Raw genomic sequence first — 27,531 nt, forward strand, 5'->3', positions numbered from 1 at the left:
TGGCATTTTTTCACCTGCTCTCAAAACCTGTGAGCCTGAGCTTGCTAATGTTCTATGTTACCTTTTTACACTTTCCTATACCAGGAAGGTGATTTTCCTTCAGCTTAGAAATTCATTGATATCCAGCCCATTCCCAATAAATTTGATAAATGCCTCCTTTCCATTTATTGTCTCAGTACTTTCCTCAACTCTTTCCAAAGTAATGAAGAAATCCATCAACTGCCAACTCAAACTATCCCAAAATCTTCTATCTGATCAACAACTGCCAGTATGGGTAGCAACAGTGTCGATCCATTGGTGATATAATTTTAAAATAATGTACCTAAATGGTGTATTATTCTGGTATTACTGCTATTTAAATGCAGCACCCTGCATTTATCACTGTGAAACTTCAACTGCCATTTTCTAGCCTCTCTACTTAGTTTATCTAGGTCCACTTGAATACCCTTTTTTGGATGCAAAGTACATAATTTTTTGGAGGGGAAAAATGTGGAAGGAATTCTTTTGTATAGCACATGCCACATAAGAAAACAATCACTAGAGATGCCTATGGAGCTCTTCTCAAAAATATAAGAGGGAGCCATAAAAGAACAAACAAGAGAGAAATGACAGGAGGTGCCTTGATTCATTACAAAGTACCTGTACACAAATCCCATAAAGTAATTGCTGCTCTGAGAGATTACACATTGTAGGAGTTAAAGCCAACCACCCTACAGTCTAGACCTGGTCCCAAGGATTACTTCCTCTTCAGAAATGTGTTTCTTCACATTGCCTTCTCCAATCCAGATTGACTCAATACAGTGGTTTTTCAATTCTAGGGTCAAAATGGTTGTTGGAAAACAAGCAATGAAAGCATTCGCTTACTGCAATGGAAGGTTCAATGAATCAATTATACAAAAGGAGGATATATCAGGATGTTGCATTTCTTCACAATTTAATAACCAGGTCCACAAAAAATGTTGAATTATTCTTAGAATTGAGATATTTCACAGAGGAATAGCAGTCAGGTCAGCATTTGCATGGCATATTCTGGATAGAAGAGCAAGAACGTGTTATGTCAAGAAGAATGGCTAGCATGAATAATTATAGGCTCCTAAAGTATGCACAGTATTAAAAATTATTACTCTGACATGGTATGGGGGTGAACAAAATAATGGAAACGCTTGTGATAAGAGTTACAGGTATGCACAAATATAGTGGTGGGCCAGCCACCCTTTGCTTTTAAAACAACTTGTATTCCATTCTACATGGATTAGATTCAAATAAATCTTGAACTGTTTTAAGAGGATATCAGACCATTCTTCACGGGGGAACATTTCAAGCTTTTTGGGTGATGAAGGTGGATGAAATCTGCTTCTTACTCTCAAAATATGGTCACAGTGACTCAATCCCATGCTCAATTCCAACCTCCTAAGACAGTGTAGACTATGGGATATGCTTAGCCTGCTTCATGCTCCTAAAACCAAAAATTGGACACATCTGGCTGTGTCCACTGGAGCACTATTAGCTTCAAACATGGTTTCGTTTGTGGGAAATGAAATAGCACCTTGGGATGGGAAGAGTTAATTTCTGTGTCCCTTCCCTTATTCAACAATAAAAAAATTCATGTCAAAGGTAATTTTGCATCCCTATAAAGATGCATACAAGGTCAGCCACCCATCTCTTCTTGCTATAATTATGCCTCTGCATCCTCTTTAAAGTCCATCTTTCGTAACTGTGGCTGCCACATTTTAAATCAAAAATACAAGAATTCAGTTCAGTAAACAAGTTTAATAACATCTAATTCATGTTTTTAAAATCTGTGTCATTTCTTTTTGATTACCCTTCGTTATTCACCATTAACACCTCTCATCTGTGTTTTTCAATTTTTTTTTATGTGGCAATAAATGTCAATACAGTGACATCCATTTTTTAATGGTATGATTTAACTATTTGACTTTTCAGTCTGATGGTCAATAGCAAATATATAATTATCCTTATTTATTAAATGTAAAAAGTTACGGATGATAAAAATTTAAAACTCACCTCTAAAATATACTCAATAACAATTTTAGTGATATTAATATTTCTAAATATGTAAGACTATTTAATTTTACTTAAATAGATTCACTATGCCCAAATGAAACTACATATTTTTGTTAAAAAATACTAGCATAATTACTAGGAAAGAAGCATAAATATTCCATCTGATTCATGATTAAAACAGCAGAATTTTCAACAAAAAGAAGAAAATACACAAAATGAGTTTTTGAGACTCATCAACTACTACAGCACAGTTTAAAAAATTCAAAGTAAAATAAATTCAAATTCATCTTCTTTCACAAATAAATTCTTAAAAAATAAAACACATATATATAACTAACCTAAAATATTTTTAACAATGTACAACACAGAATAAACTACCTGATAACTAGTAATAATGCATACTACACACCACCTGAGTCATTAATGACACACACACTACATACACAAGCACGCACATTGAAATCAAGGTATCAAAAGTTAAAGCTTTATTACAAAAATCAAATAAGTAAACATAGATATAAAAACATATGATACACAAAGTCGGGATATATTTTTAAACCTAATGCTGACATGCAGTCACTATATTAGGCTAAACATGAGCATAGAAACTGAAAATCAGCTATTAAGCCATACGCCGTTAAATTCAGTAGGTTCATAATTGAAAAAAATAATATATCTGTGTATTTGAAAAATTTAAATTTACAAAAACCTGGAAAAAATAATTAAACTCAATGGAAAACCGAAAGACATGCCTGATTACTAGAAAATTTCCAGCTGAACTGGAAGAGTTGGCAGGTATGATGATTCAAATAAGGATGCATTTAAAATGTTCTCTACTTATCTATCTACAAATGATCTATCTATCTACTATTGCTACTTATGTTATTTAAAATTAAAATTTTTTCTGTAAGGAATATCAACCTTGAAGCTTTCAGTCTACATCTGTATTTTAACAGCAACTTAAAGAATAATAAAATCAGCTTTGTAAAGAAAATTTCATAAAACAGTTATGAATGATAAAATCCTTTACAGATGATTTTTAAAATTTTTTTTACAATTTTCAAAGTAGCTGTTATGATTTTTAAACAGATCACATGCAAAAATGGCATGCAATTATAACTTCACAGGATGGAATAACAATGAATATTATATGAATGTCTCATTTTTTTGAAGTGATATGTTACACACAAATCATTATTCTGATTTGCATTTTCATTTCAGCCATGCACTTGATTAAATCAATTGAAGCTTTTATTTATGCATCTATGATGTACCAGTTAAACATTACTAAAAGATTATTCATATACTGATTTCTAAATGTGGCTAATACAGAAAATATACTCCAAAAGTAGTGACACATACTTAGGCCTGCAGATAAAAATAAAAAGGAGTAAATTTGTATTTGTACAATTATTAATAGATTTGGTGGAAACATCACATAAAAACAACAATAAAAGTAATAAAAATATTTTAGATTCCAAAATAGAGTCAACAATTTGGTATATCACTTCTCATGATAGGCTCAATAAATTTAGTACGATACGTCAAGATTTAAGCAATCAGCAAAATAGGCTGGAAATTTTAAAATGACTAGGAATGTTATATGCCAGTCATAAGTGAAGTACCAAAGTTTCACAAAAGATAGTCAAGAAACAATCAAAACAATATAAAACATGCAGAAAAAACTGCATGGTAGTGAAGGGAATGGTGGAAAATTCTATACAAAGGAAATCTGTTATAGCAGTTCACACAAGTATTCAATAATTTACAAATATTTACATCTAAAAGAGTTAGCTCCTCTTGGAATATTCATCATACATATTTTCAGGAATTTATAATTCCATATATCAGTTAGAACATTTGAAGGTTATTTATCAATAGGTGAGCATCAGGCAGTGAAGAGCTTTCAAAAAGATCAAGCCAGCATTTATGTTATACTTAGGCAGTTCCATATCCCTGACTACCATGATGAATAGCTACTAAAAGCCTCTCTTTGAGCTCTTCATATGTGGGATAAGATGGAAGTTTCAGCAGATTGATACTAAAATTAAAAAATGCATACGTATCAATTACAAAATAAAATTCAGAATTATACCTCATAACAAGGTTATAGCAGAACCGAAGGATATACTAGATAAGAGAAAAATTGCAGCTGATATATGTATTTTGTTAAAAGAATGCTAAACTTATAATCACAGTACAAGCACACATTCTAAAATATCTTTGAATACAGTCAGCTATTCAAAAATATTTTAACACCACATTACAAATATGAGTAATTATTGTTGATCAGTAAAATAATATGAACAGTAAAGTTTAAAACAAATGTGCATATTAATAACAGCAACAACAATAGATATAATAATTGAATGTGAATTTAATTTGGTTATACATTAACAATGCCTTTTTTCTATAATGCATTACTTTATAAAAATTAATGGTGAAGACTTTTTGGTGAAGGCCAGGGTCTACCTGTCATGTGTTCAATCAAAATTCTTGAAGTTGCTCTGGAAACTGCTACATTAACAAAGGACAAACATTGGATTGGCCACATAAATTCCATTGGCAAATGCTTGTTAGCATTAGCTTAAACAGCATTACTTAAAAAAAAAAAAAAAACACAGTAACTCCCATTCCACCTATTCATTTACCCCAATACTTTTGTTTAGTTCTTACTTGAATTTATTTAAACTATCAACTTCCACAACGCCAAATGGAAGTTTGTTCCAACAATCAACCACCCATTGGTTAAAAGCAAACTTCTGCACATCCATTCTGCAACCATCCTTCCTAAATTTGAATTTGTGCCCTCTTGTGTGTGTGGTCTGAGCAAGAAAGAGAATCCAATGAGTACTGTGCTTGCTTAACCCACTCAAAGATTTAAACATCTTAATTAGATCACCTCACAAGTGCCTACTCTCCATTCTACTTCCTAGCCCCGAAAGCCACTAGTATATTTTTATCATTTTATATTCATTTATTTTTACCTGTATTTTACCCGTATTTTAACATTTTTATTATATACCAGTTTTAACTTATATTTATATCTTATGTATATTTTAATTTATTTTAATAAAGTTATTTTAAATCAATTTGTCGGTCACTAACAGAAAGAATACAGTGATATGCAACCCGAAGCCCAAAGCTTGTTTTCTAAAGATATCCCATTCTATAGAAGGGAGTTGGATGACTGTCACGATGGAGACATTAACAAAATCTACCAGTATAATCATACCTTTCTATCAACTTAAGTGGAACTATCCACATATGTTAAGCTTCTATAACTAAGAGGTGTAAAAGTTTTTTCTTACCATGTACTAGCTGATGGCAGTAATTTGGATCTATACAGTACTTCAGTAATTGTGAATTTCTGAGGTCCATCTACACCAACAAGCTGGGAAAATCCACCATGAGGAACACGTGAACTGCCAGTTACAAACTGTAGCAACTTTGCTCGGTCATCGTTCTTCATTTCTGCTACAACGGTCCAAAACCACTAAAAAAAAACAACAAAGTGCAAATAGAAAAACAATGAAAAGTTTGTGTTTGGCAATAATTATTTATCAGCTTGATGGCACAATTTATTTATTTATTTATATTTATTCAATTTATTGCATATGCTTCACTTCGTGCAGATGAGATATACTATTTTAGAATGATATTCTAAACAAGAACTTTTTTTTACTGCAAGAGATATCAGCTCTCCTAAATATTTCCAGCAAATTAACAATACAACACTGTGTTGAAATATTATTATTAATTAAAATAAACACCAATTTATTAATTTATTTCTGTTTTTGAGAAAAGAATTAATAAAAAATTTTGTTCCTGATGATTTCTCCATCTTAATCTCAGTGAGGAAACAGTGTCCTGATTAAAACATCACTCATCAGGGAGTAACAGTATTTTTTTGTATATTATTTACTCTTCATCCTCTCTATATAAATGAATGAAATCACATCAAATAGCTAAATTAAGTATCCACTAAGTTTAGCTTTTCGTGGCACTGTGAATGAAATTTATGCACTATACATTTTCTTATTCATTTCTGATAATTAACTCCAGTATAAAATAGCACTACAATAAGTTGAGAAATTTTCTAAATGCATAAATGAATATAAACGAAATTATATGAATCACTTTAGAAAATTGTTATGAATGGAGGGTCATTAGACTGAAAGTGAAGCTGAAAATAGCAGTTAGTCTGCAAATACTGCACAAACACATACATAAGGACATCAGCCAAATGCTTTAATGAATATTCCTATATATTATTAGGAGTTAAAAATGGATGGACACAGAATGACAAAAAAAAAGATCAATACAGCAAGAAACTGAATTTCACAGTTCACAATGTGGAGAATATCTGTGAATTATAAACACAAGACTGTGCCATATCTAAATCTTTAGCATACCTCAATGCCAATTTCAATTTCCATGTATACCAGCTAACTTATTGTATTCACATTTAAACTGATTAACATTTTTCAAACCAAATGAAAACTACATGTGCTTTCTGGCCAATTTGTCTAAGGTGAAAAAAATCCAGGTAAATAAAATCTTGGGACAGCTCTGCACGTTCACGTCAGACCAACTAACTCAGTCCTGCTTGAAATGGCTTTCTCATGTCAATGACAAGATTTTAATCTGGATCTTTCCAAATGAGTAGGAAGTATAAAAGACATTCAGCCATGGAGATTCATTCAATGTGCATCCACTTTATGCTGAACTAATTCAGTCCTGCTTGAAATGGCTTTCTCATGTCAATGACAAGATTTTAATCTGGATCTTTCCAAATGAGTAGGAAGTATAAAAGACATTTAGCCATGGAGATTCATTCAGTGTGCATCCACTTTATGTTGAATGGGCATTATGTTTATCTGGATCTTTCCAAATGAGTAGACATTCAGCCATGGAGATTCATTCAATATGCATCCACTTTATGTTGAATGGGCATTATATTTACTCCAGAATGACTTCACAGAACCTGATTCTGAATGCTGCAAAGAAATTCTTAATGCTTGACTCATTATTCTCATACAAATTTGTAAAGAAATCCATTGATGATTTTGACAATGAGTATTACACAAGCATATTATTAGAGAGGAATAATTAAAACATTTTTTAAAATTAAAAAATACACCAAAATATAACTACATTACCTGCATTACTGGTGAATCAGATGCATAACCTTGATATTCTGAATTTTCTTTCCAATCAGCTAAATCAACTTCAGGTAACCCAGACAAAAGAAGTTCCTGTAAAGTAAAAAAAAAAAAAAAATCCCTTCAAGCATAATAATATATGGGATGGATATACTATTTTCTAAATCTGTTAATAAAAACACTGGATGATGAATAGATTACTTCTGTTTCAGTTGTGGTAAATTTATGCAATTTTTATTCAAAAGGGTTAAAACAGTGATTTTCAAACTTGTGTCACTCAAGGCACCCTTAGAATGAAAAATACTATATTCATAGCACCCCTAAAGAGAAATTTCTATTAGTTTGAATAGAGTATATTATAGTATTTATTAGCAAAGATAAAACTAGCTTTAAAAACATGCTTTTCTACAAGCCTCTGCCTGCCTCCCACCATATAGTTCAAAACTTGCTGACTATAACAAAACTTACTGCATAATCCATATATTTTAATGTACCAACTAATGTGGATACCTGAAAACCATATTTAAAGTAATTAAATTTTTTAATTTTAATTTACTTTTTTTAATTTACATTTTTAATTTTTTAAAAATTTAAATTAAAAAACCAGTTCCTAAGACAACATGTGCATTTTTAAATTAATCATAATTGTTTGTTTGTTGCAATTTTTTCTGGAACATCAGCAACTATGGCTACAGTGCACCATGCTTACGGTAGAATATACAATAGCAAATCATAATGGCACAATAAAATTACAGTTTGAAATGAGATGTCAGTAATATGCAGCACAGTTGAAGACACCAGGTGAAGATGGCCCATCTTAAAATTATTCTCAAGCATAAGTATCCCAATTTAGACTTTTAATTTTATAATTCAGTTGTGACAAAATGAGAAATATGCAATTCTTTCAGGGATTCACTATTTTAATTTTTATGTATTTTTCAATCATCCACATTTTTAGTCCATATAATAAACCACATACACCGATGAGCCAAAACATTATAACCAGAGAGTCGTTATGTAAATCGAAGCAACTGCAGGTGAACTACGATGCATGTGCGGGTCGGGACATGGTATAAAAAACACCCGATACTGAACTCCATTAATCAGTGTTAATCTTGTTCTTCAGATGGGAAAGGCAGCAGACTTAAGCGAGTTTGACAAAGGCCAAATTGTAATGGCCAGACGACTGGGTCAGTTGTTGTTGTTGTTGTTTGGTTTTTAGGAGCATTAGCAACTAAGGCCATATTGCTCCGGTGCGGTGGTCATTCCCTGACCTTTCCGGATCCTCCGTATCTGGTGGTGACGGGCTCGAACCCCGGTCTAATAAAGAAGCGTGTGCTACGCACTGCTGCTCCTTCCCACCTGGCTACGGAGGCGCCGACTGGGTCAGAATGCTTGTGACGAGAGTAATGTATCACAACATACAATACATCAAACCCTGCTGAAAATGGGGCTGTGTAGCTGCAGGTGGCTCCAAGTGCCCATGCTAACCACGGTTCACCGGCGACAGTGTCTACAATGGGCAGATGAGCATCGAAACTGGACCTTGAGTGATTGGAAGAAGGTCATGTGGTCCGATGAATCACGTTTTCTGTTGCACCATGTGGACGGCCGGGTACATATGTGTCATTTACCTGGGGAAGTGATGCCGCCTGGATGACCGTGGAATGAAAACAAGCTGGTAGTGGCGGTGTCATGCTTTGGGCAATGTTCTGCTGGGATACCCTGGGTCCAGTCATCCATGTGCCAAGCACTCTGATGTCTACCACCTACCTAAACATCATTGCTGACCAGGTACACCCTTTCATGGCAACGGTCTTCCCCCTCTGGCAGTGGCATCTTTCAGCAGGATAATGCGCCATGCCACACCACCCAGATTGTTCGAGACTGGTTCACAGAACACGAGGAAGACTTCTAGGTTGCCCTGGCCTCCAAAATTCCCCAGGCATCAATCCCACGAGCATCTTTTTTTTTTTTTTTTTTTTTTTTGATTTGGTAGTTGTTGGCGCATCGGCTTCTGTGGCCATATTGCACCTCCCAAGGTTTTTGCAGTACTTTGATCCAAGCCTGAGGTGGGAATCGAACCCGCGACCTTTGGGTTGCCGGGCAGGTACTTTACCCACTCGGCTAGCCCGGCCGGCTACACGAGCATCTGTGGTTTGTGTTGGAACAAAAACTTCGATCTGCGGCATCTCAACCACAGACCTTACAGGAGTTAAAAGGATCTGCTGGTTGCGTATTGGTACCAGATAGTAGAAGACACATTTATAAATCTTGTAGCATCCATGCCTCGCCAGGTGTGAGCTGTTTTGGCTGCATGTGGAGGACCAACATCATATTAGTTAGGTGGTCATAATGTTTTGGCTCATTGGTGTAGCTTCTAAAGCAAGCTTTATTATAATTAGAAAGGTTTGGATTGCACTATTAACTTGATTTTTTTTTAATAAAAGCTTTAGCCATAAACTATCAGATGACCAAAAAAAGTTTGTGGCTTTTTATGATAAAATTAAAACATATTTAAAAAAGAATGGAAATGCTTTATTTAGAAAAGAAGCTTGTAATGGACAATACCAGCTGTATTCCACCATACACACATCAAAATCTTCTGTTGGTGAAGTGCCCACTTCACAGCAGCATACTTCCACACATGACAGCCAATGATGTGATCATCTAGTACTGCTGTGCATAAGCCATTTTTCATTGCATAAAGATCAACTAGTCCAAAAATGGCTCATTATTTTGACACAAAAGCAGCAACAAACATGACAGTCTCTGGAGTTTGCTGTTGGCTGGTAGTTTATGTGGAACCCAATTTCTCAGTTTGATACTACTTTTCCAATTGATGCAGAAGCAAACATAGTTTCATCACTCGTACTGATATTTTCTGCAAGCACCATGTTTGGCTTGAATCCAACTCAATAGCAGCATTTAGTTCATTATTTATCATGGGATGTGCCATCGAATGACTCATCATAATAAATGTTTTGAGCTGTGCATTCAATCACTGTATCTTTTTTGAATGCTATGCATATCATATGGCTGTTTGTATAGCAATTGTACCAAGCTTATAATCAAAGTATGCATGCTCAAATAACTGTAACTGGAGCAGCCATATTTTCATCACCTTTCACTATTTTACTAAACTACACTTCGTGCTTGCTAGACATCAACTCTCAGTGTCGCTTATACTTACAAAGTGCATCGACAGATAATCACATTGTAGATAATCTACAATGGCCTACACATTTGTTAACACATTAACCTGAAGGGAAAAAAAAAATCTAATAGTTATCCAGAGATTGCCTTGTGAAAAAGACCCACAAGCTAGCAAACGGTATTTCTTAGAATTTTTTTACTCCTTTTTTTCAGCTTGGGTAGAGAAAGGTAAATCATCCACAATGCTAATTTAAACAATGAAGTATAAATGGCCAATTTAAAAATACAGTGGGATATTAACAAATACTCTTTGTATTTGCAAATACAGTAGAGTAAAGGCTACTATGCTTTTATCAACAGAGCACAAAGTACACTATTGATAAAGGGATGGTAGCTTTTGAAAGCTTCAGTCATGTGCTCTAATTCATTGTTTCGATGATTTTATTTGTAATAATAATAACTGCCATCTTTTAAAAATAAAATATTTTGAATAACAAATAAAATATTTCAGTTATGCAAAGTTTTTAACTTCAGCACCTTAAATGAATCAGCACATGTGGCCAGGGCCAAGCCATACCTTAATTATACCTTAAATATATTCATATTGTGAGCACAAAAATACTAATAAGAAACATTCATAAATATATAAGCTTATAATTTTAAGTGGTTGCATGAGAGTCCAGTAGGACTCTCATGCAACCACTAGTGTCACAAAAATTTTTTCAATCACAAACAGGTTTGGAAATATGCCATGAATCAGAATGCTGGATTTGGAAGGTCACACTATAGTAAAATTTGAACTAAGATTGTATACTAAATAATAGTTTTTAGATTATCATGAGGAAGATCATTAATAAACTATTATTTCTAAATAATTTCACCTGGTTTACACATATTTACTGTATTATATCTTCAATAACATTTAAAAAATTCTCCTGGAAAGTGAATGCAAAGAAATTTCTATACATGTGGGTGATATGTACAACATATATTAAACTTAAATAACTCACCAGTTCATGTTCATCAAACAACTGGACTAAAGCTGGAGGTATAAACTGATGGAAACCTTGAAGAAAGTACTCAATCTGAGGTTGAATAGCTCGTGTCATACGAAGTTCAGTCACCAATTGTACATATTCATGCTTTCAGATGGGAGAGAAAAACAAACAACATACCATTTGAAAAATTTATATATTTGTTCTACTAATATTTACATTAAGTATAACTAACAACTTTTGTGTCAGAAATTACAAAATAGCTAAATCTGTTTTGGCCTAGTTGATATTAGTAAAAAAACATAGAACCACCTTATCTTTTTATGTTTTTGTGTTTTATCCTTTATTTAAATTTCATCTTTTTACATTTTTAACGTTCTTTTGGCCTACAAAATTTAAACTTCATAGAAAAATGCTACAATCTTATGTCTCACAACAGAATGAAATCCTCCTGTGATCAGGAGGTCCAACATGAAGTTCATTTATGAATTAGTAAACAAATCTTCAATTTCTATGTCACTAGTTGTATCAAAAAAAATGTATATGTAGTGTTTCAATTTCAGAAATAATCATACCAGTAATTGGTGTATGATATTTCTACAATCCTTTTAATATATTAATTTTTCACAAGATAAACTCTTTAATCACAGATTTTCAAGGAGCTCTTTCTCAGCTTCTGCAAGCAGTTTTACAACAGCTTTATGTCCCGCTGTTTCCTTGTGATTGAAAATTTTCTTTCTTAAAAACAGTAAGCTGTTGATGTCTGCTTTTGCCAAAATAGGTAACTTCATTGTTTGCTCATTCCTTAGAAATCTTCATGACCATCTTCTTTTCCACTGCAAAGTTACAATTTGTTTACATAATGCACAGCCAAGTCTCTTACTTTGATAATTTAGCCAATTATACTTCGCACAGAAGTCATTTTTTTGATCAACAGTCCAGCAACTTGGCCAGTCAGTCATCCTTTGCTGTTGGATGTACATACCATCAGGAACAAAAAGTCTTTGACATGGTCTCTGTAGTTATGTCTTCACTCACATTCTCACTTGTTTTTAATTTCTTAACTGTGGAAGATAAAAATAAACTAGTAATTTTTTTCATTTTTACTTTACGGTTCCAGAGACGTTTTTTTTTAATACTAATTCACAATCTCGTTACTGCACGGGCAGTTAAATAAAACTGTTGTGCTTAAATTGAAAATGCACAAATACAAAGTTGTTAGTGTTGAACAAACTTTTACATATTGTAATAAAAGTTGCAGAAAAACTAATGGGGAACCAATACGAGCCCTTCCCCTTTGGAAATACCATTTCCAAAGGGGAAGGAGTCAAGATAAAGGTACATGAGTTTACCAAAATGAGTGTTACTTCTTAGATGAAGAGAACACCTGAGAAAGTGGGATGAACCCTAATAAAATAAATCTACAGTCAGACCTCTATATAACAAAGTTCACTTGCAAAAATTTGTTAAACAAAAATTTCATTATAAAGAAATATGACCTTTTCAACAATAAAAAATACTGTAATTCAATGTTCAAAAATATAGTAAAAGACGGTAAATAAATCAGAAACAAGTAAGAATAAATAAATTTTCTAACATTTCAAAACAATTTATCAATACATAACATATTAAGATGCATTTTTTTTTCATATGTACATGATGTGCACAATATTAGTATACTTAAGAATTATTTTGCAAAATATTTGGTTACCTTTTGCTGTACACTGGATTTACTCTATATCAATCATAAAAAATGTTTGCATTTGTTTTAACATACCTTGTATTTTCAGGAACATTTTCTTCACACTGCAGGCCACGAAAGTTTCAAAAGTTGCCAACATTTCATGTTTAGAAGGTTTGATACATTTGTTGTCCACATTTTCCTTCTCTCATCATCGATATTGTGACTAGTTCAATTCAAATTCAAATTTAACTACTAGTTCTTTGAACTAGTAGTTAAATTTGAATTTTTTCTTCTTTTTTTTTTGAAACTGTCCAAAATGTCGGAGTCATTCGAATATTCAGGTACTGTGACCATGTAAACAGAGACAGGAAAGATTTACAGAAAAATGTGGATAGCACACTTCTGCAAAACAACATGATTGTTTGTGGGAATAAAATAAAATCACTCTCCTATTCTCGAACAGGGTGCTTACAGTAGAAGGTTGACCACAGCCCATTGTCGGCATCAGGAAACCCCCCTGATCTGCTCACTGTTGACCAGCGCGACTTCTCAATATGTGGGACAAATGGTCGGATAGGTTTTATGAGTACCATTAAGTTGTAGAATTGTAATCCCTTTAGCTCTCTTAATTCATGCAGCAGCACTAATTGCCAAAATTGCCTGAAGGGCAGAAGGGCAAACAGTGTGCACCAAGTAAAGTCTCTCCTAATCTGTTCATTATATGAAAATTTTCTTCGCTCAACGAAAACTATTTTAAATGTAATTTCCAAGGGGAATTCAAAAAAATTCACTATAAAGGAGTTCGTTAAACAGAGGTCCAACTGAGTAATTTAAAATTCTAAAAATGGTTATAATTTTATATAGAAAATATCTTAACAATAGACAGTGAAAAACTTGAAGCTTATTTGAGTACTAGGTAAACGAATATTACAAATTGACCGAATATTACAAATTTTGAAATGTACTGCATCCGATTGTCACACATCACTGTTAATAAAGGTTCCAGTACACCGTACTGTTGCATACCATCCCAAAAAAAGCACTGCTAATACTAAATAAAAAATTAATAATAGAAAAAACAATTTTCAAATTACCTTGTTTTCTTCAGTTACAACAGTGTGACTACCACCAGGTTTTAATTCAACTTCTTGCATCTGTCCAAATACATCAGTTTCCACAGAAAAAGTCAAATCAAGTCCTAAGCTGTTGATATTATGATCTAGCAGCCACTGAAGGTTCTTTGCATATTCTGGATCGATGGATGACACATCTTGATAATTGACAGGAATTCCAAGTATGTGTTTGTAGAATGATTTGGTGAAGCTGACATTTAAAACCTATGTTATGAAATGCAATGAAACAATGAATTTTCAAGCATTAAATATGCAGTGTTTCAAAAAAGAAGGTAACAACTTTACTCTTTAACAATGTGAAATCTAATACATGTAGAAATAAAATTTTGTAGTTCACTGGTTAACTCCTAAAGTTTTACTTGGCAAAGCCAAAAATTTTGATATGTAAAGAATATCATGCTTGTAATCAGTTTCTCTCCATGACCTTCTACGTGCAGAAGACTCCACTGTAGAAACTACAATCATGGTATTACATTTCAGTTCATCAATGTCCACATTTGTTTTGAAGACATCCTTAAAACACCTTTACAAAAAAGAAATGAAGAAGAGTTAAGGCAGGGAGGATACCGGTCCATCACATCCAATCAGGGCCGTACTTATAAACAGGCACATGAGGCACTGGCCTTGGGCCTCACCATTGAGGGGGGAGCTCGCATGGCCTCCATAATCTCAAATTTTTAAAACGATCTTTGTATTGCAATGTTTGTGTTTAATCAGATTGATAAAATAATTGTTTTTTTCTAATTATATTTATATATGCAAGTTTCTTTCTTTTTGTATTCTGGACCTCTTTTATCTTTAAAGTGGGCCCCATAAGAGCTTAACGCCTTGGGCCCCGAGAAGTGTAAGTACAATCCTGCATCCAATCCCACATTCTGAAAAATTCTTTTATCACATGATAAAACCCCCCTCTAGCTGGATGGTTGTACCTTGGTATTGCACTACTTTTAAACAAATGAAATTGCCAAAAATTTAATCTGCCATTTATTTACTTAAAAGATAAGATGCTGATTTCATAGTCTATTTCAGACCTTCTTGACCTCCTCATAAGAAAGTAGTTGGTCTCCAGTGGAAGTTCCCTGAAAATACAAAACAGTGATACTGAAGTTGTTTGATGTGAACTGCTATGTTTCTGATATGCAAAATTAGACCTTCAAAATTATAAAATAACCAATGTTATTTTGGCCTTTTAAAAATTAAGAAAAGGAGGAGGGCTTTCTTATTTATCTCTTCTTGTGTTTTTGTTTCTGATCTGATAGGATCTGAAATGTCTTGTAAATGCAGTGTTTCAATTTTTAAATAAATAGCAGATCAAACTTTTTATGATGCCATTCATTTAAGAGTAATGCAATACCAAGGAAACTCATAATGAAGTTCATTCTATGAGCAATAAGACAAAAAACACAAGAGAGATTGAGAAAGTCCTCCTACATATTCATAAACGTTTCCTAATGACATTTAAGTCCTATATTTAAAAGTGTAGTTATGAATGAAGGTGAAAGCTGTCAACCACAGACAGCATGATGACAGGCAAAATATATATATGCACTCTACCGTCCATATTTGTGAGGAATACATTCTTGGGAAGATCATGAATAGCAAAATTTGCAAATAAGGTCATATACTCAAACATATTTTTAACAAATTACATACACATTATACAGCGGTAGAACCAATAATGAAATTTATTTTAAAATAAAATGCAAATTTAAAGACAAACTTAGCTTACTAATACAATAAAATAACTAGAATGTCAACTGGGCCTACAACAATCTGTTATTATGCATGGAACTTCACCTTCTCTTCAATGTTTGTGTTTAATCGTCATTGCAATTACTGCATTCTATTAATGATTTACTGATAATTATTGAACTCAAAAGAATTTCTTTATCCCCTGGTTCTTAGCACGGAATGCATTCTTGGTTCCTAAACACCTTTTGCAACTTTTACAATAACTATATTACTATATTTGTAAATACAGTCATGAATGTATATGCATGATTGTAAATACATCATTGTAAAGGAGTCATGCATCTCAGAATATACAAGCTGAACATTAAAATAAGCACTGCATAACTGTACATACCTTCTGAAATATTATTTGCTGTTTAATACTTGTAATCCATACAAAATTTTTTTTTCACCACTAGCACTCATTCAATAAACTTTATAACATAGCACTAAAATTAGTCTTGCAAATTATGGCTTCATAAGCTGATCATAGAGCACTTGTGTGAAACGCTGATCAGTCTGACATAAATTTAGAGCAGCTGAGAAAAACAGTGAGAGAAAGCCCAGTGTGTGGGAGGGGAGAGAAGAGAAGGTGAAGTAGACATTCAAAAATATACATTTGGTTACAGTTGAGAAATTTTAACTTGGTTGGGTAGAATTGAATCTATTTTTTGTGTCCATAAATTAAGTTTCTATTTACAGAAGATATTAACCTTCAAGAGCTTTTCTTTTGTTTTCAATACTATTTGGCTGACCCGAGTTAAAAGACAAAGGATATAAAAACCTCCACATTCAAATTAAACAGTTCTAATGTCCCCAAAATTTTTTTTTGTTATTTATTATTTATTTTAGTACATAAAGTAGCTGCATGTAATATTTGCCTTTCTACACAGCTTCCACAGTTAATCTTTTCTGTAAATGATGATTTACTTACATGCACAAATAAAAAGGAAAACATTTAATTCCCTGACCTAAGGTAAAATTTCACAACTGTAATCAAACATTTATTTTCATTTGTACTCAAACTGCTCTAAAGTGACATTAAGCTGGTCACTGACTTGAGTAGCAAGAGCATTTCACTCAGTTATGAAGTTAACTAAAAGATAATGCAAAAGAAAGAGATATGTCACCCATTTTTTCCTGAAACAGGAAATAATATTCCAAAATATGAATACTCTCGTTCTCTCTCTCTCTCTCTCTCTCTCTCTCTCTCTCTCTCTCTCTCTCTCTCTCTCTCTCTCTCTCTCTCTAGAAGGTGTGTACAATTAATTATACATAATAAACAACACTGTGCTTGTTTTTATACAAGTACTGTGTTGTTTCTTATGTATAATTCAAGCTTCACAACTGTTATGGAGGCAAAAACAAAACTCAGCAATCTTGTTAATCACGTGTGAAAAATTTACTGAATTTCTCCGTAACACAATTGTTATCTTACTTATATTTACTAAATTAACCTATTCGTGATTGTCTAAAACAACAAAATGAAAAGATTATTAATATTTTAAATGAGAAATATAAAAATTCTGCACAGTGTTAGGAGTATCTGACTAAAAATTTCTCTTGATTAATTAATACCAACATGTTCTGAACTTGTATGGATAATTCAAATTAACCAGGTTTTACTCTAACTGTTTCTAAAAAAAGGCATCAGCTACAATAACAAAGAAAAATTCTCTGTCAGAAAAGTAAATTCTGGAAAATAAATAACCTTATTTAACTTTTAGTAGTATTTGGCAGTATAAGTAACACAGAAGTATATCTTACTTGTTTGTGATACAATGCCAATCCTAATATTTGGCCAGTGAAACAAAAGTATGTCAGGTGATCAGGATTAATTGAAGAATTGCTGTTTGGTTGAAAAGTTGATCCATCAGTACTTTGTGAGAAGAGTGCATAGTCTGGATTCAGCAACTCTTTGGAGAGAACATCAAACCATTCACGTACTACTCCCTGACCCATGCCATCTTCTCCCTCAAATATCACAGATAGCCCTTTCTTGAGTTTCTCAGGACTGACTTTTAACAAAGCTTCACAACTACTACTAAACAGATCATCTGAAATAAAAATAAAACATAATAAAATTTACAACTATTTACAAATATATTTACATAATTCATATTTGTATAATAAGAAATATGAAAACATTACTTCTGTTAAAATTTAACATTTTTTATATGTGCAACTGTGTGCACAGACTTCATTCATCAAAAAATGTTTTTATGGAAACACAGAAATGTAATCAGTGCATCCTCACATATTTTTAAATTTAAAAAAGCCAAACTGTAAATGCTGTTTATTTTTATATGGAAAGATGTTAATTACAAATTTTGGCTCTTATGCATTATGCACAAGTAAAAGACTAACAGAAAATTTGAATAAAAAGCTCTATTTTAGCTTTTATTAAAATAGGACTACCAAGGGTCTGTGAGGTAGCATACGTGACCACTGATGAGTCTGCAATTTTGCCCACACACGATAGTACATGATGAGTGCCTTGTCAATCAATTTGGCCATGGAAAGACTGTTCAAGGCTAGTGGGATAGAATTTTTTTCAGCGTGGTCTGTGCTTGTTAACAGGATAGACTTTTTTTACATGGATGATATACATTTAAACACAAGGGGTGCAAGAATAATTGCTGATGCTATCAAGGGAGTGTTTTCTGACCTACCAATCAGAAGCCTGGAAAGTAAGGTTTCGGGGCCCACTGGGGGTTCTCATGGAACAAACAAATACATGGGCTGCATTAGGGTAACAAAGAGTAAGAACAGATGCATGTATACTTCTATGTATACTAATCCTATCAGCATGGTAAATAAATTTGATGAATTTGAAGTACTATCAGTACATGTAGGGATATTGGAGACATGATGTCACTCTGTTATATGGAGTGCAGAGCATGAATGTAGAAAGTACAGTGTGTACAGAAAGGACACTCTTATTAGGGCCACCCAAGTCCAAACTTATAAGCTCATTTGCATCTGTTAACAGGATAGATTGCATGTCCATAAATTGCATGTTCTCTGGTTGATTTGCCTATTTTGCTGGATTAAAAACCTGACTTTCCTGGGAAGAGAGCCTTGCCACCCACACCTGAGACTGATTAACTCAGCCACAGAGTGAAAAAAGCCCATAAAAGTTCCTTGCATCATTGGCAGGATTCAAACACAGGCTTTTTCTATCCAGTGTGGGAAGGATGATAATTATAACCAATATACTACCCATTCAAACTATACAGAAAATACAAACTGTGTTTATGTTTCATGGTGGTCTCCAGGGTTTCCCCCATTAGCCTGTACAGAAAGGACAGACAGCACAGAAAGCAGTGCATATAGCTGACACATGTAGCTAGTGCAATGTTGAGTTAGTTTGGTGTAACACAAGCAATGGGAAAACAAAAATGAGAGTAGGAGTGTGTTATAGGCCTAACGCTTGTGATGAATATATTGAAAAACTATACACAGAGAAATAGAGTAGACCAGTAAATCAGAATACCTTATAATGGGGGATTTTTACTTTCAAGATATTGAAAGTAAAAATCATGCATTAAGAATCTGCATATAAAAGAATGACTAGGTGGCAGTGATCACAGCGTACTGATGTGAGATTTACTTAAAGATGGTAGTTACTTAAGGGTTTACTTCCCTTTACCCTCGATGGACTTTACCATCAAGGGAGGTTCCTCCATAGCCAGGTGGGCAGGAGCAGCAGTGCATAGCACACACTTCTTGATTAGACTGGGGTTCGAGCCCATGACCACCAAATATGGAGGATGCGGAGAGGTGTCAGGGAATGACCACTGCATATCCCTGGAGCAATATGGCCTTAGTTGCTAATGCTTCTAAAAACCAAATAACAAACAAATAAACCATCAAGGGTAACAGGAAGAGCTTTTGCTTTCATAAACATAACTACAGCAATCACGGACAGTTTGTAAATTCTATACAGTGAGATAAACAGCCAATTCTAAATGGGAAGCATTCAGAGAAGTAATCATAGAAGCTACTATTCTTTTTATACCACCTAAGAAATACCATTCAGGATTAAGACCAAAATGGATATCAGATGAACTAATGAGACTCGTGGCAGAGTCTCATTAGTTCTTGCATCATTTGCTACTACAGGAACTCCCCGACTTACTTAATATTCAAATTACGGATATTGGACTTTACTTAAGTTTTTGCCGGCCAGTGTAAACTTAAAAAAATTGTGGAAACGTATTTTGCATCCCACAGGAATAAATGGAGATATCATGAAAATATCGTAATGTGAACCCAATATTTATTTTATTTATTTATTTTTTTTTGTAATTCATTTCAAGTCCTTGGAAGTTGAAAATTTTGCTATATTACTAAGGTAAAAAGTCAAAAAATCACTCTAAAAAGTCATATTTATAATGGAAATTGCACTACACTTTCATCGTTATCACATGTTCCCGTTATAACAATCAATTTTGAATGCCTTTGTGATATTTTTCTAAAACATATTTCTGCAGGTCACAACTATAAAACAATAAAAACAATTTGCACTTTCCGGTTTATTGCGCTTTTCTGTTATCGCAATCTATTATAAACGGGTAGTAAACTCGATCTTATTGCATTTGTGATAATACCGATAACTGCAATTGTGTGGATTTTTAATGCTATTACGGTGAAATGTGTTCCCCTTCACTGAAATCTTCAATCATATAAAAATCAAATTTTCAGAAACTTCTCTTCATTCCTATTTATGTATTACAATGATGAAGGGAAAGGGACCAACGGAAAGTGCAAGTGCTGGCAGTGCCAGGAAACGAAACAAAATTGATTTTGAAATGAAGATGAAAATGAAAAGAAGTATGAAGCAGGACAAAGTTTGTTCCACCATCTATTGCAAGGGAATTAGGTCTCACTGCTTCAACAGTGAATACTATTTTAAAGGACAATGCACGTATAAAAGAACATGTCACAGGATCAATGCATTTAAGATCAGTGATCACAAAACAGCGTTCAGGTGCTAAATCGCTGATGGAACAGCTGTTAATAATATGGATGGGAAATCAGATTCAGAAGTGAGTGCCCCTGAGTCTAATGACCATTCATGCAAAAGCAACAAGTATTTATAAAGATATTAAGTATAAGTACGGCGAACTCCAATCCAAGTTCGTGGCAAGCAACGAGTGGTTTAATAGGTTCAAGCATCGTGCTGGTTTCCACAGCGTTAAAGTATGTTTGTTTGTTTGTTATTTGGTTTTTAGGAGCATTAGCAACTAAGGCCATATTGCTCCAGGGATATGCGGTGGTCATTCCCTGACCTTTCCGCATCCTCCGTATTTGGTGGTCACGGGCTCGAACCCCGGTCTAATCAAGAAGTGTGTGCTACGCACTGCTGCTCCTGCCCACCTGGCTATGGAGGCGCCCGTTAAAGTATGTGGTGAAGTCACTAGTGCCGATTATGCAGCTGCAGAGAAATTTTGTGATGTGTTGGAAAAAATTATTGATGAAGGTGGCTATTCAATGCAGAAAAATTTTAACGTTGACAAGACTGCTCTGTATTGGAAAAAAAATGCCGGATCAAACATACATTGCCAAAGAGGAAAATACAATGTCAGATTTCAAGGCGTCAAAAGATAGGACTAGGCACTTGCTTGGAGCTAATGCAGCGGGAGATTACATTAAAACCACTGCCTGTGTACCATTCTGAAAATCCTTGTGCATCAATAAAGCCACCCTACCCATGCATTTCCAATCGAACCAGAAAGCATGGATAACAATATCTCTCTTTGAGGATTGGTTTAAATGCTGCTTCATTCCCGAGGTTGAAAAATATTGTAAAGACAACGACGTTCCTTTCAAGATTTTGCTTCTATTAGATAATGCTCCCAGACATCCTACATATCCAGATGATTTCAATTCGAATGTAAGAGTCATATTTCTATTGCCAAACACGACTTCACTCATCCAACTTATGTATCAGGGTGCTATTTCGAATTTAAAAGCATACTATTTACACACAACATTTGCTCAGGCATTATCTGCAGTAGACGATGAGAAAAATTTTGTTGAGAGACTTTTGGAAATCTTACAATATTTACCACTCCATTATTAATAAGGCCTGGGGGGAAATTACTAAAAGTTGTTTAAATGGTGCATGGAAGAAAATATGCCCACGGCACGTAAAAGGCTTCGAAGGATTTGAAAATGACGAATCATATGAAGAGGTTACAGATAAGATTGTAAAGGTTGCAGAGCTACTTCAGTTGGAGGTTGATGCCAAAGATGTGGAGGAATTAATAGAGGAAGAAGAAAAGGAATTATCTAATGAAGAACTTATTGACTTACAGGCAGCAATAGTGAAAGAAGGAAATGCTGACGAAGCTCAAGATGAACCAAATGAGGAGCCGAGATGCTTCATCACCAGAGAGATGCAATGGCATTTTGTGAAATTGCATCAGCAATGACAAAGTTTGAGAAGATGGATCCTGACAGCCAATTCTTAAAGGTTAACAGAGGGGTGAATGATATGCTTCCTTGTTACAAAGTAATCGACGATGAAAAGAAAAAAGCCACCATCCAGTCATCCATTAATATGTTCTTTCGTAAAGTTGAGCAGCCGACCCCTTCTAAATCTCCACAGAATTGAAGATATCAATTCTGGCAATGATGCTTGAGAGGTAAAACTTACTGATGTTATGCCTGTCTCCTCTCTTTTTTTGTAATTTTATAATTTTGAAATTTTTCAAATTGCATGCTTTTGTAATTTTTCCTGCACATGAGATAAAAAATTGAATAAATACAATTAATAATTCTATTTACATGTTCGTCAAACATTTCTTTTTTGATTCAATCAATTCAGCAAGCACAGTTGCAAGTCCTACACAAGCACGGGGAAAATTCCGACTTACGTAGCGTTCCGTGGAACGCAACCCTTATGTAAGTCAGGGAGTTCCTGTACTAATAAGCGTGTTATAAGACTGAATCCATGTGCAATCAAAAAAAATTTCATCCCACTATGAACTGTGACATTGGCACATTCATTAACATAAACATTCACAATGAACTGATGGCACTAGAATATAAAAATATTTATTCCTAATATGTCAAATCTAGTTTCAGACTAGTCATTTAGAAATTAATGATTAAAAATATTAGAGGTTGATTTAAAAAAATAATAATAAGAAAGAGAGGTATTTAATTCTTAGGAATACCTGAGAACACTGAATTTTAATTGTTGAGATATATAAATACCAAATAAAATTGCATTCTTGTTGACAATTCAGATCTAACTTTTTCCTCCAAGCAATCTTGGAGTAGCTGTTACCTGCTCTACTTTGTCTTGATAATAAATAGTCAAACATAGACAAGAATGCAATATTACTTATTATATTGGGATTGCCTTTTGGTAGGAAACAGGTTTAAGTTTTTTTTGTTTTGTTTAATTTTTACTTTGGGGACTCAAACTATTTAAAATTCCATAATTAATTTCAAATCAAACATCTCCAATTTTTAATAAAGTTTGATAAAATAAACTTTTTTCCTTAAAGTAAAGGTTTTCATCAAGGAATAAACTTCGAACACTTCATACACCATGATAAATATTTTTAGTAAACTAGCATCAACATTACAAACCCATTTTTGGGTTATTTTTTGTATGCATAATGAACAAGCATAGTAGAACAAGGATTACAAATTCTCCTTTCTCTAACTGCTAACATAAGGTAACCATTCGTCCCCGATTTTCAGGGACAGTCCCCGAAACAAGACTTGTGTCCCAGCTTATTTTTGTCCCTGAATTTGTCCCCAATTCTGTATTTCTTCCTTAAAGTTATAAAATAATGAATATGAGACCGGAGCCACAATTTTGCTATTAAAATTAAAACTATTAAAATTCTGCTAATCTGGTAACAGTGTAACCATACTGGGAATTCCTGAGGTCTCAACTCAAACATTCAGCCCTGGGCCATGATCAGTGATGAACAAGACATCAAAGTGGTTTGATGAAAGGTTTCTCTGTTTACTCTGTGTAAATATCCGTTTACGCGTTGGAAAGGCTACTACATGAGTAAAGGCTACTACTGAATAAACCAGAGCACGTCTCCACCAATAAGGTAGCTCATTGGTGGAGACGTGCTCTGGTTTATTCAGACAATGCTGGAGAACAGGACCATTATTGTTTGCGATGTGGCAATCTGCACTATACCAGGACTATTACAGCTGGAGTCCCACAAGGCAGGGTCCTGTCCGGAATCTTGTTCTCAGCTGTTCTCGTGCCATTCGTGACAGGCCGAACTAATATCATCACCTTTGCCGATGACATAAAACTGTTTACTCCTATTAGCCCTGGAGACACTGCTGAATACATCAATACCTTAATCCTTCAGAAAATCTGGAACCTTGAGGCCTTCCTCGCTGGTTTCGGACTTCAAATCAATCCTGAGAAGTCAAAACAGTTGACTTTCTCTCTCTCTCTCTCTCTCAAACAGAGCCCAACAATAGTACAACCCATTTTAAGAGGATCCACAATTTCTGCCATCCAACAACATACAGATCTGGGTGTTATTTTTGATCAAAAGCTCTCCTTTCTACTGCACATAGGCCACTTGCAAATAAAGTACTGTCGACTCTGGTGGATGAATAAACAACAACTTATGCACGTCCATGACCAGGCTGTTGGGTGCAGATATATTAAGATGTGTTTATCCGGTCATACTCTATGGCAACGAAGTCTGGACTTTAACTGCTATGACCCATCTTAGACGGATTTTCGTGGGGGAATTCTGGCTACTGAAGTGGGCCATATGGAAATTTCAGCTTCCCCCTACACCAAGGAACACCCAGATGGCGGCAGGCCTCAACATCAGACGTCTTCCTGCCATCATTCACAAGAGAAGACTCATCTTTGCCATCAAAATGATGGTCAGCATTATTTCAGTACCAGATTTCTGGGCTAACTGCAGTTGGAGGATCCTGGTCCCAAGCCTTAGGGCTAATCCAATCCTACAAGCCGTTCGAAACCAGTTAAAGCTATCTGATCGGTTCCTAATCTGGCAACAGTGTAACCTATGCAAATGCTACAAGACATACAGTCCTTGGACAGCGACTTCTACGAATTCACAGTTGACAAGGAATATAGGCAGAAAGTACTCAGTCGACTTCCTTCCCAGGACGTCAGAGGGCATTAGAACCTGCTCCCGGAGACCTATTCATCACTGCCTTGAATCCATCATCCCAGTTTCAAACCTTTCAGGAGTCATAATGCTTTTTTTTTGTGTTTATTATGTTGTGTGATTTCTTTTAAGTAAACCCATGAAGTACTGAAGGGAATTGTAGCCATGAAGGGAGTTGTATACAGCAATGTGCCTTCTGTATATAATGAAGAGTTCTTCTTCTTCTTCTTCTTCTAAATAGAGAAACCCGTCTCTAGTTACTCGTGTAAATAGAGAAACCTTTGTCTTTCTATTTATTATGTGTGTTTACTGTGTTATTAAATAAAAAAGTTATACAAGATCAAGATCACATTGCTTTGTATTTTAAATTTTAAATTAATTATGTACCTGTTATTTTAGAATTATGAGTTCAAAAAAGCAAAAGGCTCACTTCAGCGAACTATTACAAGCCCAATTTTCATCTATTCATGCAGTTAACAATGAAGGCACTTCAGTACAGTGCACTGTGTGCAATTCGATATGGTGAAGAAACAATTAATAGATTTAGTAGATGATGGCAAAATAACAATAGAATCTTATTTTGAAACATCAAAAGAATTTTATGATACAGCTTTATCTTATTTAAAAGCTTGGAACAAAAACAATGAAGATTTATCAGATTTAAGCTGCTTTCTTCTGAATCAGGTTCCTCTGAGAGAAAATTTTGATATGGCAATTGATCTATTGTCATCAGGTTTGTTGTTTGTTATTTGGTTTTTAGGAGCATTAGCAACTATTGCTCCGGGATATGCGGTGGTCATTCCCTGACCTTTCCGCATCCTCCGTATTTGGTGGTGACGGGCTCGAACCCTGGCCTAATCAAGAAGCGTGTGCTACGCACTGCTGCTCCTTCCACCTGGCTATGGAGGTGCCTTGTCGTCAGAGTGTCAAATACTAAATATCATTGCAATGAGCTTTTTAATGAATTTACTTATCTGCAAACAAAATTTTTGGGAAGAGACAATGAATGGTTCAATTCTACGGCCCTTGCTAAGAAATGGTGCGAAACTCTTCTTCACATGAAAGAAAATAATGTGTCGCATGCTAACATGAAGAAAGTTGTTAGTCTTGTGATGTGCTTCCCTGGAAGCAACACTTTTGTTGAAAGAGTGTTTTCTTGCATTAACTACATTTGGAGTGATGAAAAAATCACAACTGAAAGTGGAAACAATGCAAGCTATCATAGCTATTAAAATAAACATGGTTTATTGTGCAAGGCCTTTAGTGTAAAAATATCAGCAAACCCTGCTATAGTGAAAAAAATTCATTCTTCAGACAAATATACAGCAGTTAATTAGTGCAATGCAAACATTTATGTAAAACGGGTTTTCACACATTCAAATAAATGTTTCAAATAAAATGATTACTATTTAAATTAAATTATTATTATTATTACTATAGAATGAGTATTATTTAAAGTCCCGTGTCAGGCTATGCGATGGCTGTTCGTGTTAGAGTGCACCTCTCTGATTGCTGTGGTTAAGCACCATCGGGCATGGTCAGTAGTTGAAGGGGTGACCGTTCTATGGCAGTCAGTGCCGGGCCGCAGCATAATGGGCTGACGTCTCGCCGAGGGCATTTATATAGCCCATCAAAGGACTTGTCCTCTACCAGGAGTAGGGGATGAGCCCTTTAAAAAAAAAAAAAAAAGGTCCCACATCCCCGGAAACCCCCAAAAAAAAAAACAAATGGTCACCTTATGCTAACATCATGCCATATGAGGTGCCTCCAATCCAGTGGAGGAGGGGAATGTTGAGGGCAGTGAGAACACTAGACACTGGAGATGCCTCACACAGCATGATGTCAGCAGTTAGAGGAAGGCTAATTTGTAATCCTTGTTCTAACTCATTATGCATGTGGATAAGATCCCATAAAGGGTTTGTAATGTGATGCTAGTTTATTAAAGTTATTTATCATAGCATATAAGAGTGTTTGAGTAGTTTACTGCTTGATTAATAACACTCACAAAGAAAATGTCTCATTTAAAAACATGATTAAAGCCAGATGATGTTATTATACAAATCCATATAAAATACTCTAAACATATTACATATATATAGATATTTACCTCGATGAACTCTTAACAAGGAATCATTCTGTGCAGAATATACTAAGGTCCTTTCTGGTTCTTCTGGTCGAAGATGTTCATAAAACCACTGTTTTCTAGCTTCAAATGGCTGTCCTTTTACCATATGAAGGAACCGAGACATAAGTTCAGGACATTCAAGAAGGAAGCTGAAGTAATCAAATATAACAGTTGGATTCCGTGCTACAAGGAATTTAAGGACAGCATCATGACGACATACAAATTCAATGAATCGAGGTGATGTCATTCTGAAATTTCAAAAGCATTTCTTTTAAAAATATCACTTTCAAAAAGACCAACTCTACCTATAATACAGAATGGCCAGTTTTTTTTTTTTTTTTTAACAGATACTCATAAGCTGAAAATAAATC

The 27,531-nt window shown here is 34.4% G+C and overlaps 1 protein-coding gene across 1 annotated transcript in view; it reads right to left on the reverse strand.

The window, feature by feature from the left end:
* Nucleotides 1-3,910: 3,910 nt before the first annotated feature.
* LOC150081238 (E3 ubiquitin-protein ligase HACE1-like) overlaps nt 3,911-27,531 on the reverse strand; it is a 105,564-nt gene continuing 81,943 nt past the window's right edge. Inside the window, exons 11-17 of the mRNA XM_090378955.1 lie at nt 27,143-27,408; nt 17,657-17,946; nt 14,120-14,362; nt 11,357-11,488; nt 7,188-7,283; nt 5,337-5,521; nt 3,911-4,066 (exon numbers count right to left, since the gene is read on the reverse strand). Of these exons, the coding sequence (XP_090235081.1) occupies nt 3,964-4,066; nt 5,337-5,521; nt 7,188-7,283; nt 11,357-11,488; nt 14,120-14,362; nt 17,657-17,946; nt 27,143-27,408 (1,315 nt within the window). The 3' untranslated portion in view covers nt 3,911-3,963. The remainder of the gene's footprint in view (nt 4,067-5,336; nt 5,522-7,187; nt 7,284-11,356; nt 11,489-14,119; nt 14,363-17,656; nt 17,947-27,142; nt 27,409-27,531) is intronic.

This window comes from Mastigoproctus giganteus, chromosome 8 (genome assembly GCF_048544385.1).
Source record: "Mastigoproctus giganteus isolate SK-2022 chromosome 8, ASM4854438v1, whole genome shotgun sequence".
Lineage (NCBI taxonomy): Eukaryota > Metazoa > Arthropoda > Arachnida > Uropygi > Thelyphonidae > Mastigoproctus > Mastigoproctus giganteus.